This window comes from Diabrotica undecimpunctata, chromosome 8 (assembly GCF_040954645.1).
Source record: "Diabrotica undecimpunctata isolate CICGRU chromosome 8, icDiaUnde3, whole genome shotgun sequence".
Lineage (NCBI taxonomy): Eukaryota > Metazoa > Arthropoda > Insecta > Coleoptera > Chrysomelidae > Diabrotica > Diabrotica undecimpunctata.
This window is the reverse complement of record NC_092810.1, coordinates 23,454,681-23,473,629: the sequence shown is the minus strand read 5'-3', so window position 1 is coordinate 23,473,629 and position 18,949 is coordinate 23,454,681. Positions and strand designations below refer to the sequence as shown.

The following is an 18,949-nucleotide window of genomic DNA, read 5'->3' as shown; positions in this document are numbered from 1 at the left end:
ATCCCATTTTGTCTTTCCAACTATCCTTCTTAGATGTCTCATCTCCATTGCGTTTATCCTGCTCTTATGTTTTTCCAGAATTGTCCAGTTTTCACTTGCATAGAGCACAGTCGGTATCACTATTGTGTTATATATTTTTATTCTTGTTTCTCGTGCAAGTTCTCTTTTTCCCATTATTGGGGCTAACGCATAATATAACTTGTTTGATTTCTTTGCTCTATTTGTTATTTCCCAGTCTATTTTTCCATCATTAGTTATTATACTTCCCAGGTATTCGTAAGTTGTTACTATTTCCAATTCTGAGTTTTTACATTGTATCTTTATTTGATTATCTTCCTTATCTCCTTTGCCGCTGATTATCATTATCTTACTTTTTTCCTCATTTATCTCCATTTTAAGTTCTTCTATTTGTTCTACCCATATATCCATTAGTTTCTGCATTTTATTCTCGGAATCTGCTATTAGTACTATGTCGTCTGCATACATTAAGGACTCTATTGTTACCGGTTGTAATCTGCGGTAACCTATTATTGTCTGTAGTTGATTAGTTCTGACTCTAGTGTTTCTTATCAATTCGTTCATTACTATTATGAATAGCAAAGGGCTGAGACTATCTCCTTGTTTAATACCTCTCTTCCAATTAAATGCTTCCGATCTTTCCCCTGTTATTTGTACCCTTCCTTTTACCTCTTTGTAAGTACTTTCTATAATTTTTATCAATGCATTAAGTACGTTAATTTTCCTCAAGCATTTCCCTATAATATGTCTTTCTATCGTGTCAAATGCTGCTCTTAGGTCTATGAACGCTAATACTAGTTTTTTCCCCGTATCTATGCTTCTTTCTATTAGGTTTCTAATGATATATATGTTGTCATTTGTCTGTTTTCCCGGTCTAAATGCCATTTGTTCGTCTCCCAATACCATTTCTACTTCTTGTCTTAGTCTCTTCTCTATTATTTTCGTATATATTTTAAAGCACACCGATGACAGGCATATTGCCCTATAGTTGTCGCAGTTTACATGTTCTCCTTTTTTGTATATTGGCACGATGATATTGTTCTGCCAGTCTTTAGGGATTGTTTGTTTTTCCCACGCCTCTTTATATATTTTCCATAGCCAGTTTATTCCTTCTTCTCCCATGTATTTTACCATTTCCGGTTCAATTTCATCATCCCCACCTGCCTTGCCTATTTTTATATTTGATAATCCTTCTATTACTTCTTCTCTACTTATTTGCTCTGGCTCTGTGTTTTCTTCGCCTTCATTGATTATATTGTCTTCCTTTATCACTTCGGTATCAAATTTTTTCTCATAATATTCTTTCCATACCCTAGCTATTTGTTCTGGGCTTATTTGTATTTGGTTTGAAGTATCTCTTACTGCGTTTATTTCCTTTCGTTTTCCCTGCCTTATGTGTCGTATTGTCGTCCAAAAGTTTCTATTATTTGTTATATATTCTTCCTGAAGTTCTTCTCCAAATTCTTTCCATGTTTTTGTTTTTGCTTGTGTGACTGTCTTTTTTGCCAGTCGTCTCTGCCTATAGTATTTTTCTTTATCTTCTTCTAATCCCGTTTTGAGGTATTTTTTCCATGCTATTTTCTTCTTTTTTATTTCTGTCTTCACTTCTTTATTCCACCACCTTGTCCTTTTTAACTGTTTATTATATTTTTTGATTCCACACACTTCAGTTGCTGTTGTCTTTAATACTTCACTGTATGTATTTCATCTTTCTTCCATTGTCCATGTTTCTTTTTGGCGCTCTATTTGTCTCAGTCTTTTGTTAGTTTCCTCCGTGTAAAATTCTCGCACACTTTTTATCTTTAATTTGTTTACATTTACTTTCTTGTACTCTTTTCTTTCCACTTCCTCCATTTTTTCATCCTCCAGTTTTGCAGTGACCATCCTGTGTTGTGTAGACAGTTCGGGTTCCTTTTCCGTTAAGATGTTTTTTATATTTTGTTCTAGGTTTGTCGTATAGACTATATAGTCGATTAAGCTTTTCGCATTTCTCTCTTCAGCCACAAATGTATATTTGTCGTTAATGGTTTGTTCACTGAATGTGTTTCCTATTATCAGGTCATTGGTTTGGCAGAATTCCAGCATTTTAATTCCATTTCTATTTAATGTTTCTTCCCCATATTGTCCAATGCATCCTAATCCCCTGTTAATATCCTTACCTACTCTTGAATTCCAATCGCCTAAGATTACTATTTTTTCTCTTGTCTCTCTTAATTTGTCTAATGCGTTTTGGAGTTCGTTGTAGAATTCTATCATTATCTCTTCTTCATTACCTTCTGTTGGTCCGTATATTTGTATTATTCCTATCTTGTCTTTTAGTTCTATTTGGGCTGTGATTATTCTAGATGATACTGCTTCGTAGTTTGTTATTCTTGATACTATTCTTTTATTAACTATTATACCAACTCCTTCTTTTGCTCTGTGACTCTGTGGTACTCCGGAATAATATAGACTATATTTCTCATTGATATTGATGTGTCCTTTCCCTATCTTTTTTGTCTCGCTTATTCCCATTATTTGTACGTTCATTTTTTCCATTTCGTCCGTAGCTTCTATTTCCTTGCCGGTCAGAGATGTCACATTCCATGTCGCTATTCCTATATGATTTGTCTTGTTAATATGTATTTCCTTATTACTGTATTCTTCTTCTCCATTATTGGTGTTAACGTTGATTTCATGCTCCCTGGTTTTTGTATTACCATTATATCCGTTATTTATTTTATTATCGTTTTTATTTCTAATGCTAATATTTAATTTTTCCCTACCTTCATTACTAATGCTATGCCCATTTTTGATATTCCCCCTAACTATAATATTATCACTACTGTTAGTAAGCCTAATACCCATATTCCTATCACAAGTCATATTTCTAATGGCATACTTATCATTTACATTTCTAATCCTATTCCTATTACTACTTAAAACTAAACATTTATCATTGTCCGGTTTATTTTGTAATTCTTCTTTCTCTATTCGTTGCTTGACCTCTCCTTGGTTCTTTTTATGTTGCTCTGGTAGTTTTTTGAACTCTCTATTTCCACTACTTTTTCTTCTTTATAGCACCATCTCCATTCCTTGCCATCTACTGTGATTTTATTGTATCCTATTTTGACCATTTTTTCATTTTCCCTCATTTCTCTTGCTTTATCTCTTAAAGCTTTCATTTTCTCTCTCTCTTCTTTTGTGAGATCCTCTGTAATCCATATTTTTTTGGTCTTCACATTCTTAAGTTTGTATTTGTTTCTTAAGATTGTTGTTTTTTCTTCTTCGCTTTCTAGTTCAATTAAGCATGTTTTTGTGCCTATTTTTTGTGCTCTTTTAATATTAGTTTTGTCTTCAAGATGATTTTCTAACATAGTAGTCATTCCTTCTTTCAATGTTTTTGGGTCTTCAGAGTCTATTATTGCTCCACTAATGATAATATTCTTCTTTCTTTTTTCTTTGTCTAATCTTTCCAATGAGTGTTTTAGATCATTTAATTCTTCCGTTATCTTTTTGTTATCGGTTTTGGTTAGTTCGTTTTCTCTTTTCAGTTCTTCTTTCTCTTTTGTCCATTCTTCCTTCACCTTTGCTATTTCCAGCTTTATGATTTTTATTTCTTCATTATTTAGTTTTATCTCTTCTTTAACTTCATTTATATATCTTCTGATCTCCTTATTTTCTTCCTTCATTTCTGTTTTCAGCTCTTTTATCTCCGTTTTAATCTCCTTATTTATTTCTTCTAGTAGTTTCTTTAGTTCTTCCATTTCGCGATTTTTTATGTTATCCTTTGTAGGTGTTCTTAAAGTAGCTTTCCTTCTTTTGAAGGCTTCCTCCTCGTCGGATGAGTTATCGTGTTCTGGTTTATTTCTTTTGCTGTTCATTCGATTTTGTTACCTTCTATATTAATATATATTTTCTATATTAATATACACCAATATAGTATTTTCCTATATTAATTAAACTTTTTTATTACAATAACAATTATTATTTATTATTTTAATTTAATTTAATTCTAATCTTAACTTTAAACTAATTTGTTCTAAGGCCAAATCTGGATTTTTATAATAAACTTATGAGGCTTTTATTTTAATATTTAATTTTTGTCGGCACTAATTACTTTCTTATCTGCCAAGAAACCAGAAATTTGGACAATAATCAAATTAGATAATTCAAACAAAGAAATTAACATGATCGAAGAATACTTGCTAGTGCTGGTACCTTCCTTATTAAATTTAACGAAAATATTAAAAAAAAAACAATTTCTTGTATTCTAAACAATTTACATCTAAAAATCTATCTGGTAAGTCCAAAGGTTTGTGTATCTTAAGTCTTCTCACTTCTCTGCTGTTATCCAGTAGGTTTTATTTACTGAACCTGATCCTTTAGCTTTATTTACTTTAGTGTTAACTACTCCGAGGAGTACCTGGATGACACACAGTTTGGATTCCGTAACGGGTTTGGAACGAGAGAGGCACTGTTTGGAATAAACGTACTTCTTCAAAGATGTCGAGATATATCTGTAGACATATACTGTTGTTTTATTGACTTCCAAAAGGCATTCAATCGTGTTAAGCACTCTATATTGATCGAATCTCTAAAAGACATTGGCTTGGACGGCAGAGATGTTCAAATAATTGCAAATTTTTATTGGAATCAAACAACATCAGTTTTAGTAGATGGTGTGGAATAACAGGCTCTTAATATTAAAAGAGGAATACGGCAGGGATGCCTCTTGTCACCCCTGCTTTTCAACGTTTACTCCGAAAGAATTTTCAGAATAGCACTTTCTGAACAACAAGAAGGAATACTTGTGAACGGTGAAGTCATCAATAATTTGCGATATGCGGACGATACAGTACTCCTAGCTTCTAGTCAAGATCTGCAAACACTACTTGATAGTGTCGTTGAGAGTTGTAAGAAGGCAGGTTTAGATCTGAGCATACGGAAAACCAAAATACTCGTAATAAGTAAACAACAGCATATAAAACTGTCTATATACGAGGCGTGTTTTTTAAGTAAGTACCGTTTTGGAATTAAAAAAAGACGTGCAAAGATATGGCAATAATTTTATTTTTACATGAAAGCCTGTACCTTAATATACTTTTCTACATAATTTCTGTGAATATTGAGGCACTTGTCATAATGTGGCACCAGTTTCTGAATACCCTCCTGATAAAATTCTGCCGCCTGACTTGTTAACCACTGTATCACAAATGTTTTGACATCGTTATCGTCTTGAAGACGCTGACCGTCCAGGTGTTTCTTTAAGTGCTGGAACAAATGGTAGTCGCTGGGCGCCAGATCAGGGCTGTATGGAGAATGATCTAGAGTTTCCCATTTGCATTGTCATGCAGCAAAACGATACCCTTACTCAACTTGCCACGTCTTTTGTTCTGGATTGCACGACGCAGATTTTTCAATGTCTCACAATAAGACGCTGCATTGATTGTCTCATTACGAGGCAGAAACTCCACTAGCAATACTCCTTTTCCGTCCCAAAAAACTGTGCACATGATTTTCCGGGCAGAAATTGTTTTGTTTAAACTTCACTCTTTTGGGTGATGATGAATTTCGCCATTCCATGGATTGTTGTTTCGATTCTGGTGTGACGTAAGCCACCCACGTTTCGTCACCAGTAACAATTTGGTCTAAAAAATCTTCACCTTCACTGTGGTACCGCTCAAGGAAAGTCAATGCACTGCCTAAACGTTGGGTTTTGTGCAAATCAGTCAACATTTTTGGAACCCAACGTGAACACAATTTCCGGTAATTCAAGTTCTTGGTAACAATGCGATACAAAACACTACGAGAATACTGAGGAAAGTAGTTGGACAATAATGACATTGTAAAGCGTCTGTTTTCTCTCACCTTTTCGTCCACTTTCTGTACCAAATTTTCATTAACGACCGAAGGACGCCCACTCCGTTCTTAATCATGCACATTTGTGCGGCCATCTTTAAATGCTCTCACCCATTTCCTTACCATTCCATCACTCATAATGTTTTGTCCGTAAACTTCAACGATCTCACGATGAATATCGATCGGTTTTACGCCTTTAGCACTAAGAAATCGTATAACAGCCCGTACTTCACAATCAGCGTGACTCACGATTGTTGGAGGCATCTTAAACACTGGAGTAAACAAGTATACAATGAAGAATCAGAGTGTAATGGCGTCAGTGCTTAGACAAGAGATGTAGGTAACCAGCGCTCATGCGCGGAACGCCGACCGTAGCGCTGCGGCGGCGGAATCGCAAAACGGTACTTACTTAAAAAATATGCCTCGTATGTAAATAATACCAAACTTGAGCAAGTTGATAAAATCGTTTACCTTGGACAGCAATTAAATTGTAACGCAGAAAGTCACGGCGAAATTAGATCTAGGATAGAGCAGGCTAGAGCGGCTTTTAGAAGGATGTCCAAGGTGTTATGTAACAGAGACCTAAAATTGGCATTGAGGATCCGCCTACTTCGCTGCTACGTGTTCTCGGTCTTACTTTATGGTGTCGAGTCCTGGACTGTGAATAAAATCGATCTAAATCGCCTTGAGGCTCTCGAAATGTGGTGCTATAGAAGAATTTTAAAAACTCCGCAATACTAGAACCCCTTAGCAAGACTACTGTGATCATAAAAAGCATCAAGCAGAGAAAGCTGGAGTATTTCGGACATATAATGAGAGGTCCCAAATATAGGTTACTACAAAATATCATGCAAGGAAAAATAGCAGTCAAACGCAGTCCAGGACGAAGAAGAACCTCATGGTTAAAGAACTTGCGAGATTGGTATGGTGTTGATACAAGCATGCTATTTAGGGTGGCAGTGAATAAAATTAAGATAGCTATGATGGTAACCAACGTTCTGAAAGGACACGGTACATGAAGAAGAAGAAGGTAACTACTCACTGCACTACGGCTGCCTCTCGGACAATTCATGGTTTATAAAAACGGATGGGGGATATGGTACTAGAGTTTTTAAATTAATTTTGTGACCTGTATGAAAATGGTATTGATCTAAAACTGAAATGTTTATAAGTCCTGTTTTGGATTTTACAATTAGTTTGGCCTATGTAAAATCGAAGGTAGTTTACACAAGGAATTTCATAAATTCCATGTGATTCATTTGGAATGTTGTCTTTGATTGATCGGACAAGAGATGAACGTTTTTGTTAAGGGGTAGATATTGTCTCAATTCCTTTCAATTTAAGGAGATTGCCGATTTTGTCAGTGATGAGCGTGTGAGTCTTTGGGTTAAGAATGAGCAGGAGATTGATACTGTGGATGCTCCTATTGATGTGATTTTCGCGGTAACCATTTTGGATGAGGGCTTGTTTTAAAGAAGAGAGCTCAGCGGATCTACTTGCATCATTGCAAAGGGACTAGGGTATTAATAACTGAATTCATTTGTCAGGTGGGTGATGAGAGTTGGCATGCAAGTAGCGGTTGGTATGGGTGGGTTTTCGGTAAACAGAGTGATGGAAACCTTGCGGTTTGTATTTCCTTGAAAAGGAAATTTTACATACCTTAACATACCGTGTTACTCTACCATTGATAAATTAAATGATCATTATCCAACTATAAATACACTAACCAAATTCATTGAACCGAAATTTATTTTTTACAGGAACACCAAAAGGATGAGCTCTCTGATTCACCTCAATTTCAGAATTTAGATTATGGGGACTTCAATCGATCACCACAATCACACTTGATTCTACATCCCACTATTAATAATATAAGTTTTAATAAAGATCCTCCAAAGAAATCGCCAAACGTACTACAGAGTATTAACAACTTGACAACCAAACCCACGCAGGTAAATATCAATATTGACGATCTGTTGGATATGGTTCTCGAGGTTGATCCTTTTATTAAAAAGTATGTTGAAGACATTATTATGTCCTGTCCACTAGCTTTAGAGACTGAGCTCTTAGACATTTTTAAAAGCTATGACCCCCATATTCAATTAACTCTTGTAAAGGAAGATCAAAACTAATCTGGTCCTGTTCTTGACACAATATTCACTAAAGAACTGGATAACATTATTACAATTGATTGGTATAGAAAAAAGTGTAGCTCTGAAAGATACCTCAACTACAATAACTTACCACAAGTCAAGTATGAAAGTTAATCTACTAAAACAAATGACCACAAGAGTTTGTAACCTGGATGACCCTGTTTTTAAAAAGAAGAATCTCAACATCCTTTTACAATTGTTTCTAGATAATTCTTACCTCCAATCCTTACTCAGAAAAATCATCTTCAACACATCCTCTGCTACACTTAGCAACTTAACACACAAGACAACCCTCACCAAAATACAGGTGCTATGAAAGTTAGCTAAGATTCCCATTCACTGACTAGTAATATTGCTAAAATCTCTTTTGTATGACTTTCATTTATTAAGAATGTCACTCCCGAATTGACCAGAATTTTTGCTCAATACTTACTAAACGTAAAAATTGCTTTTAAAAACACTCTAGTTGTGGGATATTTATATAAGTCATTGAAAGACAAAGTACCAAACTCAGATAAAAGTGATGTTGTATACAAACTTAGTTGTTTAGGCTGTGAATTTTATTATATAGGTCACACCTCCCAAAAAGTTTCCAGCCGTTTGACTCTTCACAAGAGTGACATTAGGTTACACCCTGATAGATGTTCGCTAGCAACACTTGCTAACACAACAGAGCACTCTTTCGATTTTTTTGTTTTTTTAATAACGGATTGATTACGACTTTCGCTGCTTCTCCGCTCCCAATTTCCATCTTTTTCGGTCATATCTTGTAACGGGTAGCTCTTTGAAGCGACAGACTCAGTAAAACACAGGTTGAAATAAAAATAAATCTATTAGTTTCAACGTATATCCAAGAATAAAGAAATAAAAATAAAATGTACTCTAGGTCCCCGTCTGGATCCCGCAAGAGTGGATTCCACGGCGGACGCCTGTAAAAGAAAAATTATTATTACTAACAAAAATAATGGAATACGCGAATTCAATCGCACGCAGACTTGTGCTCGCTTCCATTTCAATCCAGCGGAAGCGCCAAACGCAGTCGTAAAATTCGGTTGTGCAGATCCACGCTATACGGTAACGTTCAATGCACGATACCCACGGGTTCTGCTTGATTGAGGACAGAGTATAATCCTCAGTACGGAAGTCTCTCTGTCAGGGTCGGCTCGCAGATTCAATACACCGGCGAGCCAGGGAGCCTAGAGCGCTAGCCACAAGACTAATCTAATTCCGGCAATTCTGCCAGTCGCTCGCCTTAAATAGCCGCTCCGGATCCCACCTCGTCATGTCGTCGTGGAAATGGGTACGTGATTATCGACACTCCCACGGTTCGAACTGTTAAACGTCCAGCGCATCGTTACAATCTATGCAGTTGTCTCTTCTAAGTCTCTTGCCGCCATTGCTTCATCAATATCGTTGCGCCAACTTCTCCGTGGTCGTCCTCTCTTTCTTCTTTCAGGAGGGATCCATTCCAGTACTCTTCTAGGCCATCTGTACTCTGGCATTCTTTTGACATGTCCGAACCAGATTAATTGCTTTCTTTCTATGTCATCATTGATATTTCGCTCCATTTTCATTTCGTTTCTTATACTTATGCGTTAACTTTAGATAACTACAAATATATTAATAAAATCAATTCATCGTCAATAATATACAGTTTCATTATACAAGTGATATATAATATACTAAGTCTAATTCATAAAATAAGTCTTTTAGTCTCTTCTTTTTCAGAAAAACCAGCGCCTATCAGATATACTATTATAGGTAGTCTAGGAAGTCGACTTTTGTACTCATTAAACAGCAACACGTTATTAATAAATTTGATACATCACTTCAAAATGACCACTTTTGGATAAGCTGAAGAGAAAAAGCACCCGGTACCGAAAGTATCCCAAGAGATATTTGGGGGTCGAGGTCTTATGAAGCTATCCTGAAAATTGTAGCCTGTTATGTATGAGTGATACAGTATGTCGCCTGGCACCTAGACTATTAACTTTACATATGTTATTATTCTAAGACTAACATCCAACGTTATGTCATTTTAAGTTAATAATTATGAATTCACAACCAATTGTTTTGTTTCTGATTAAGTATACATGATATAACCTAGAATTTTTATAATATGACTATATTTTCGTGATTGTTTTACAGCATAATTTTACTTAAATGTTTGTCTGTAAACGTTTTTTAATATGTACCTATATATGGTTGGAAATTCAAAAAATGAACATAAGCACATTTTGAAACCCAGCAAGATAATTACTATATGTGAAAAATATTTTAAAAAAATATATTTGGGCAATTTGAGATTGGGGAAAGAATAATAAAATATGTAAAGAATAATAAGTTTTTATTTTATAAGGATTTTTCCACACATTTTTCAGCTGGAGCATAACGAGATTATAATTAAAAACAATTTTCCGGAGATATTTCTACAAAGATTTAAACTCCGGCTCGCACAATCAACCCTAAACATTTATTATCTGTGCTATTACTTTAAAAATTATAGTCACAACTTTGTTAGTTACTATTATTTTAATTTCTAGGTACCTCTTCTGACCAATCCGAGAACGCAATTTCTCAAGAAGTTGGAAAGAAACGCAGTTGTTGATAATATATTTGCCACCGGCGACCATAGTAACCCATTCGATAACACCCCAATTTGGTATAATAGTTTTACCTCTAGCTTACTGAAAAAGAAAGAAGTCAAAACGAAACCTGATGATTTTGTGCTACCCAATCTACCAGGAGGTAAAACATTTATTAAAATATGTATTTACTGAAAATTTCGGTTTCTTTTTCTATATATATATATATATATATATATATATATATATATATATATATATATATATATAAATTACTAAGTTTTGAGAATTAAGGGCTCCAAAATGGCCCCATTTTGGAGCCATTATCAAGAGGGATATGATTCTGTTCGAGTTCGGGGTCTCAATCTGCCTACTCCACCTATTCATTCCTTGGTTCTGATTGACCCTGTATAATTGAAAACAATTTTAAATTATAGATGTCTTTTTTTTATACATCAGTTTTGTTTAAAACATTTTTTTATATACTCCATAGTTTATATATAATCAAAGAAAGCCAGAGGGTTGGCGCACCTTTTATATATAGGTATATACAGTAAGGTCCCGTTTTATATTAAAAATTCATAAAAAAAGACATTACGTGTCTCGAAAAAGTAGGGATATGTCCCGTAGCCTTCTAAACTTACTTAAAACCAAGAAAAAAACCAAAAAGTTTCCAGAAATTAAAAGAAATAGGCTGCATGATAGATTACTTCGAATATCTGAAAGAAATTCATACAAAAGCCTAAATAAAACTAGTCAATATTTTTATTTCTTTTTATTTATATACAGTGAACGGCTAAATTATGGAATATTATCATTATTTCGAGAACCGTGGAGTTTTGCGGGAAATCCCGAAACAGGTCGATTTTTGTTATAAAATACCCATGTTATAACGTACATGGAGTAGTGATGATGTCACCGGTGTAGGTGTAGTGATGTAATCGTTAATTTTTTTAAATAGAAATCACAATGTAAAATGTAAATGTAAATGTAAAATTACATTTTTAACTAAAATATTTTTTTAAGGGTACAAAAACAATTTTTTTAATTAAAATTCAACTAAATTACAACTAATAATGTACTTTAAAGTAACCAAATTATGCATAATAATTATTTTAAATTAAATGTTCGAAATGCCATCCATCGGTTTCTTGACAATATGCGAATCTAAGGACACATTCATCAAGTACATTGCGGATGACTTCTGGAGTAATTAGACTCATTACATGCCTAATTCTATCTTTGAAGTCCTGTAAGTTTTGGGGTCTGTTGACATAAACTTTTGATTTTATGTAACCCCACAGGAAAAAGTCTAGAGGTATTAGATCTGGCGACCTAGCTGGCCACTCTATAAAACCTCGTCTTCCGATCCACCTCCTGGGAAAGCAATGATTTAAAAATTGACGGACTTCACGTGCGTAATGCGAAGGGGCTCCATCTTGTTGAAACCAGATATTTTCACCAGGTAAATTTGGATTATTGGCATTTGGATACATGTTAGCAAGGACAGGTATAAGTTGATTTTTGAAAAAGTTAAATAACGTTCTCCTGTTAGATTTTCTTCAAAGAAAAAAGGGCCAATGATTCTGTCATTAATGATCCCTGCCCATACATTTACTTTCTGAGGATATTGCGTGTGTGACTCAGCCATCCAATGTGGGTTTTCTTGACTCCAATATCTGCAATTTTGACGATTCACGGTACCACGTATAAAAAATGTGGCTTCATCGGAAAAAAGGATTTGATTGATGAAATGTGGATTGCGGATACATAAATCCTGCATAATTTCAGAAAATTGAAGCCGGCGATCGGGATCGTCGTCGTTTAATTCCTGATGTATTTGAATTTTGTGGGGATGGTATTTTTCTTTTTTTTTAAATACGTAATACCGATCGTTGGGAAACTCAAGTATATTCACCCATTTGTGTTGAACTACTGTGAGGATTGTCATGTAGATTTAATAAAATATCAAGTTTCACATTGTCTTCAATTTTAGGACGCCCAGCGTTTGGAATATGTTTAACGTGCCTAGTTTCTCCAAATTTTCAGACTATTTTACTTACTGTTGATTGGCTGATGGGTCTGTCTGGATATTTTGCGTTGAATAAATTGCATACCTCGTTATGTTTTCTTTTTTTATCTCCGCATCCGCTAAGAATTAATATTTCTATGCGTTGTGTTTCATTTAGGTGAGCCATAATTTAGTAAAAAATTACAATTGACAACAAGCTGATCAAAGAGATAGACACACGCCAAGCAATAAAACTCCTACCGAAACCATAAATAGTATACATCAACATATTAAATTATTCCCAAAATACGAGAGTCATTATTCCAGAGAAAGGAGTAAAAGATATTATCTGGGCACAGAACTTACAATAGAAAAGATGTATCAACTGTACATTTATGAATGCAATGAAAGACAAGTAGATCCAAAGCTCAGAGCAAAAAAGTGGTTGTACGCAGATATTTTTAATAAAGACTTCAAGTTGTCGTTTAAACCGCCCGAAAGAGACATTTGCGATACATGCAGTACATTCACCGCTCAATTAAAAAATAATCTTACTGCAGATGAACTAACCAGTGTACAGGCTGATCATGATGCTCACCTAATTGAATCTAAAACTCGTTATAACTTAAAACAATTGGACTTTATAATAGCTAAAGAGTCACCAAAATACAAAGTAGTATCTGGTGATTTGAAAAAATGTTTGCCTTCACCACTAAAAACAATTGTATTAGTTTCTACAAAAGGAAGCTTTGGATATTAAATTTTACATTACATGATGCCAGTGATTCTTCTGTACAATGTATAATGTGGGACGAATCGAAAGGGGCCCGAGGTGCAAATGAAATTGCCTCGTCAATTTTGAAATGGGCTGACAATACAATTCCAGGTAGTCAAGTAGAGGACATCACTCTTTGGACCAATAACTGCTATGGACAAAATAAAAATATAAGTATTACCTATAATGTGCTATTTTTGGATACTGCAAATAAAGACGATCACTCAAAAGTTTTTACTGAAAGGGCACACACATATGGAAGCAGGCACTGTTCATGCTTTAATCGAAAGAAAAAGAAAGAAACTCTCCAATTTGGCCATTTTAACACCATGGGACTGGCAACAACTAGTTAGGCAAACATCAGGTAAATACACAGTGCACAATATGGAACTTGCGGATTTCAAAAACTTCAAAACGCTGTTCGATAAGAAATTGTCGTCTAATCCTCCTTTTGTAAGTAGAAAAAAAAATGTTAATAAAGACCTTGTTCCACTGTCAACATGTATTTTCCTACAAGTCCAACAAGAACACATTGGAAAGTTCTTTTATAAGACCGATTTCAATAATCAAAATATGTATGAAGTGGACTTCATGAGGTATCGAAGACAGCAAGTAACGTTTCCAGCCCAATTAAATCAAGTCTCAGTAATCCCATTACCAATCACAAAACAAAAGTACAATGACTTAATTGCACTACTGCCTTTTGTACCGTCAGTTTGTCATGCGTTTTATCAAAATTACCACAATTAATAGCCACAAACGATTACCCACAAGAAGATGAAGATGATATGGAGCATCTTTTCCACTTTTAAAACTTGTCTATAATTTTACTTAATTATTATAACATTATAATATTTACCTCTAATAAAATAATAGTATAGGCTGTTTAATGTGTTTGTATTGTTTATTTCGTAAAGACCTTAACATGCAATGCCACATTATTAAAAAAAAGTTGTTAGAAGTAAACAACACTATGTCCAACTACACATTTTTAAAAAAAATTTTAATAATGAACGGTAAACCTCAGGTATATAACACTTCATGGAATGAAAAACGATTATACACACCACAATAATAATATATTAATCTTGGTTAAATATAAGAAACATTGGAGTATTTACTGATTACAAATTTAAAAAATTTTAAAACTGCTCTCCTGAAAAAGTAAGAAAATGGACATAGTGTCCTTTACCTCCGAGGTACCGAAATATTACAGCAACTATGCCACTATCACTTGCTTGAATTAACATTTGACAAAAAGTTTCAGTTTCAGTATGAGATAACTTTTTGTGTCCATTATTATTTTTACTTATTTTTGCTTTTTTAAATATTTACTTCAGAAAGTCATGACAGGAACCGATGGATGGCATTTCGAACATTTTATTTAAAATAATTGTTATGCATAATTTGGTTACTTTCAAGTACATTATGAATTAAATCATTAGTTGTAATTTAGTTGAATTTAAATTAAAAAAAAATGTTTTTGACCCTTAAAAAAATATTTTAGTTAAAAATGTAATGTCGTTAAATATAGAATTAAATTCTCCTTCAAATGAGGTGTCGCATTATAATAATTTCTTTTTAAAAAAATTAACGGTTATGTCACTTCACCCACACCGGTGACGTCATCCCTACTCCATGTACGTTATAACATGGGTATTTTATAACGAAAATCGACCTGTTTCGGATTTCCCTCAAAACTCGACGGTTCTCGAAATAATGATAACATTCCATAATTTAGCCGTTCACTGTATATTCATATCGTGTCGATAAACAGGAAAACAGAGGAACTTGTTTATTTTACTAGTATTGTTGTTGAAAGTGAACTAATTATTTATGAACTTCTTCAATACTCTTTCATAGTCTAGCTTTACCCCAAGGTTCTTTACTTTACTTGTCAAAATGGGAATCTAATAGTACTGAGACAAATCTCAGCACCGAAACGCCAGATTGGATAACTTTGGATCGCAGCCGCATGGGCTTTTGTCAATGTAAATATATAATTCGATTTTGTTTATTCCAATTGACTCTTTCAAGACACCGTTATTACAGAGGAAGCGTTATTCAGTGCAATTAAGACTGTATAAACAAACACTCATTGTATGTCTTCTCGTTTGTCATTCTAAAACTCCAAACGTGTTTGTAGGAACTTATGTACATTTTTATGATATACAGTGAAAAGAAAATGCTACTACGTCAAATTATAAAGTGTATTCTAGGGTTTTAACTAGAGACTAATGATAGACCTTTGCTTTTAAGAGGGTTTTCACATTTCTAGTTTCAAATTGCCGTTCCAAAACCATATCATTTCTCATTGTAGGATTCGGCTTTGGAACATCCGACCATTTCTTTCACTAGCCATCATATTAGTAACAAAGATTTCCAAAAAGTATGATTGTATGATGTTCATTCAACCTCCGGACTTGAGGCATCAAAGATTCTTTTGTCAGGATCGCCATACCCTACTAATCGCAACTAGGTTTTGCTCGTCTCATTTTCCTTTGTACACTTTCTAATTGGCTCCTTAGTAATGGGGTTTTATCAACAGTCACTTGGCAAGAACGCTATCACTAAGACAAACTCACTAACCATTCAGCATCCACCTTTATTCGCGCTTGATGCGAATGATGAAAAACCATAGAAATATTAGTATCATTGATACGATAGTTTCGAACTAACAAGCAATTTTTATTTTAGCTACAAACAGCCTATTAAGGAGTAAAAAAAGAACATCTCCAGAGAAGTCGCTACCACACTCAAATGATATAACAGCGGTAAGAAAATTATTGTATAGGTAACTATGTTTTGTGTTATTCATCCTTTTCTCTATCTTTGTTTTTTTATTTTTGTTCGTTTCTGAAATATTTCTTCGATTAACCATTGGTCATTTGTTTTTTCAGAGGATTCACTCTTCATCATCGCTCAAATCATCTTCTTCAAAGATTTAAACCTTCAACTCAATAACAATCTCTAGAACATTAAATCTTAGATATATATTAGCAAACTAAATGTTCTAGAAATAAAATAGTGAGCATTTTTTCAGGGTGAGAAGGCAAGAGTAAAGAGGAAAAGAAAGTACTTTGATATATGTCTGCCCTGCATATTCAAGGATAACGGTAATCCCATTTACTGACAGCTGTATGTTGCTTATGGTCTTGTTTATTGTATTATTTTAATTATCATACTGATTTTATACTATTAGTGATGAATAAACTATCTATTTTAGTAGCTTTATTGTTTTATTAATCCAAAATAAACGTTTGCAATGAACAATTATCCCCTTTCTTGGTATAGATCAAGATTATTTTGCCTGAATCTTTTTCAATTCTTCACTCATCCGTAGACTACAATTGATATAAGGGATACGGCATAAGGAATAGGAAGAACAAGAATAAGGAATAATATATAAAAATAAGGAAATAATATACTTAGTAAATATTTCACTATCTATTTTTATTTATTAAAGCACAAACATCATAGAATATGTTGAAAAGCGTATAATAAATACTTCATTTTTAGTTTGTAATAGTTTTTATACAATATCTATAGTCGAGCGTCTTATTGGTTTAAAATCCTACACGAATTATAAAAATCAGTCGACAGTTACTACTTTCTTATGTAGAAAATTGAAGTTCAAGAGTTAATTTCAATTTCTATGGTAAAGGGAGATTTACAACAATTTATCTTTAACAATTTACACAAAAATATACAATATCTATGTAAAATACGCAAACGACGTAGTGATTATAGCTAAAAAGTGTTGAAGATTTGTAAGAAATGCAGAAAAAATAAAAGTATTGCCATCACACGTAAATTAAATCACCATAATACCTTCTTTCGATACAAAAAAAAAGCATAGTTGGCAGTCCTACCAACAACAGTTGTAACAACTTACAGTCTTATGTGTGAAGATTTTAACAGGTTTTTTTTTATAGAAGCGTTTTGATACTAAGCAGTACATTTTTTATAGTGTCACTATATAAAATCGATTGTAGAGAGTAATGAGGTTTAATAGCTCAATATGCATTAGAAATCAAGAAGCCAATGAATTTGTATTACACATTTTTAGTATATCAACTAAAACATTTTAAAAAATTGCACTTTTTGAACCTAGAAATTGAAATAACTTTGGAACCATCAAGCGAATAAAATTCTGTAGACCACTAAGTTTGTAGTTATTTTTAATAGATTTATAATATTCTATAATTTCCTATATATAACAGAAATACAAAAATATTTCAAACTTTATATATCATCATCTTTGTTATTATAGTTAAGTTTTTTTGTTTGTATTATCCACACACCGTATCTTTCTATTTACTACATATTGCACGATTGAATGAACATATTGTCGACAATATGTTCATTCAAGAGTAAGAACACTTCTCACAAAGGCGCAAAAACACCATTCACGCAGTGCAGTACGAGCGAACAAGAAATGCGCATAAAGCACCTGACTAAGGCAGAAAAAAAGCGCATCTGGTTGAGTAAACCTCTGCATGCACAGACCAGACATACTAGAGTATGTATGGTTTGTGTCTGCATGGGCGACATCTCAATGAGATCAGCCAAGAATATGTCGACAATACGGCGTCGAACTATTGGTTGATATGAGGAAAGATGTTTCCCGAGACTGAGGCTTGTAGGAAAGATTATTCACCCAAAACTAGCTGACAAACTGGGACTTCACCAAACCGACCATCTTCCTTATTATCAATACGTCCCTGACAGAATGCTTAAAAATGACAACTTCAAGCTATACTAGGACCGCACTGTGTTCACCGACCAACCAGTGGCACATAATAGACCGGATCTGATACAAGTTAATAAAATTGCTGGACAAACAACACTTACTGATGTGGCGATACCTAACACCAATAATTTGTGTGTTAAATACAACGAAAAGATGGCCAAGTACAGAGATCTAGAAATACAAATTAGGAGACAATGGACAATGGAAAGTACCCAGACAGTACCTATTATTCTATCTACTACTGATGTTATTCCCAAAAACATCTTAGAGAACATAAAACAGCTAAGTTTAAATGAACATCTCTATAAGGCCATGCAGAAAGCTGTACTCCTCGCGACGTCCAGATGTGTGTCACCTAGGGCTCGATAACACGAAAAGAGTCAGTCCCAACAGAGCTCAATTCTTTTGATACCCATCTGGGATGAGTGAATGTTCCCCTTAGAGGGAGTGTGAACCGTATGGCTAAATCTGGATACAACAGCATTTTAAACAAAGTTGTTATGTAGAAATTTGAAATAGAGTGGAGAAGGAAAAGAATATTTGTTGAAATAGAAACTGAGATAGATCTGCTTCCTGAGTGTCGAAAATTGTGTTGGTAGGGGATGAGAAATCTAAATTAAAGGTTGTATCCTTTTTTTATTTGGTTGGATTTGTTATAAGAAAGATTGTTCCCAACCTGATATGTTTAGCTCTCTCTGAATCTTATGCTTGTGTTTTGGAATTTTGCAGGTTAGTGATTACCACAACAGACACTTTTCAGGTTGTGAAAAACACAGAAAAAGCATTGTTCTTGGTAACTGCTGTTGGTAAATA

At 34.0% G+C, this 18,949-nt stretch overlaps 1 protein-coding gene across 7 annotated transcripts in view; it reads left to right on the top strand.

Moving 5' to 3' along the window:
* LOC140447279 (cyclin-dependent kinase-like 4) overlaps window positions 1-16,611 on the top strand; it is an 86,756-nt gene extending 70,145 nt beyond the window's left edge. For 3 of the 7 annotated variants that reach the window (XM_072539846.1, XM_072539848.1, XM_072539847.1), the window contains exons 7-10: window positions 7,620-7,811; window positions 10,556-10,760; window positions 16,081-16,157; window positions 16,427-16,611. In XM_072539846.1, the coding sequence (XP_072395947.1) occupies window positions 7,620-7,811; window positions 10,556-10,760; window positions 16,081-16,157; window positions 16,427-16,516 (564 nt within the window). In that variant the 3' untranslated portion in view covers window positions 16,517-16,611. Of the gene's footprint in view, window positions 1-7,619; window positions 7,812-10,555; window positions 10,761-16,080; window positions 16,178-16,283 lie in introns of all 7 variants that reach the window. The other 4 variants (XM_072539851.1, XM_072539852.1, XM_072539849.1 and 1 more) reach the window with 4 other exon arrangements.
* The last annotated feature ends 2,338 nt before the right edge of the window (window positions 16,612-18,949 follow it).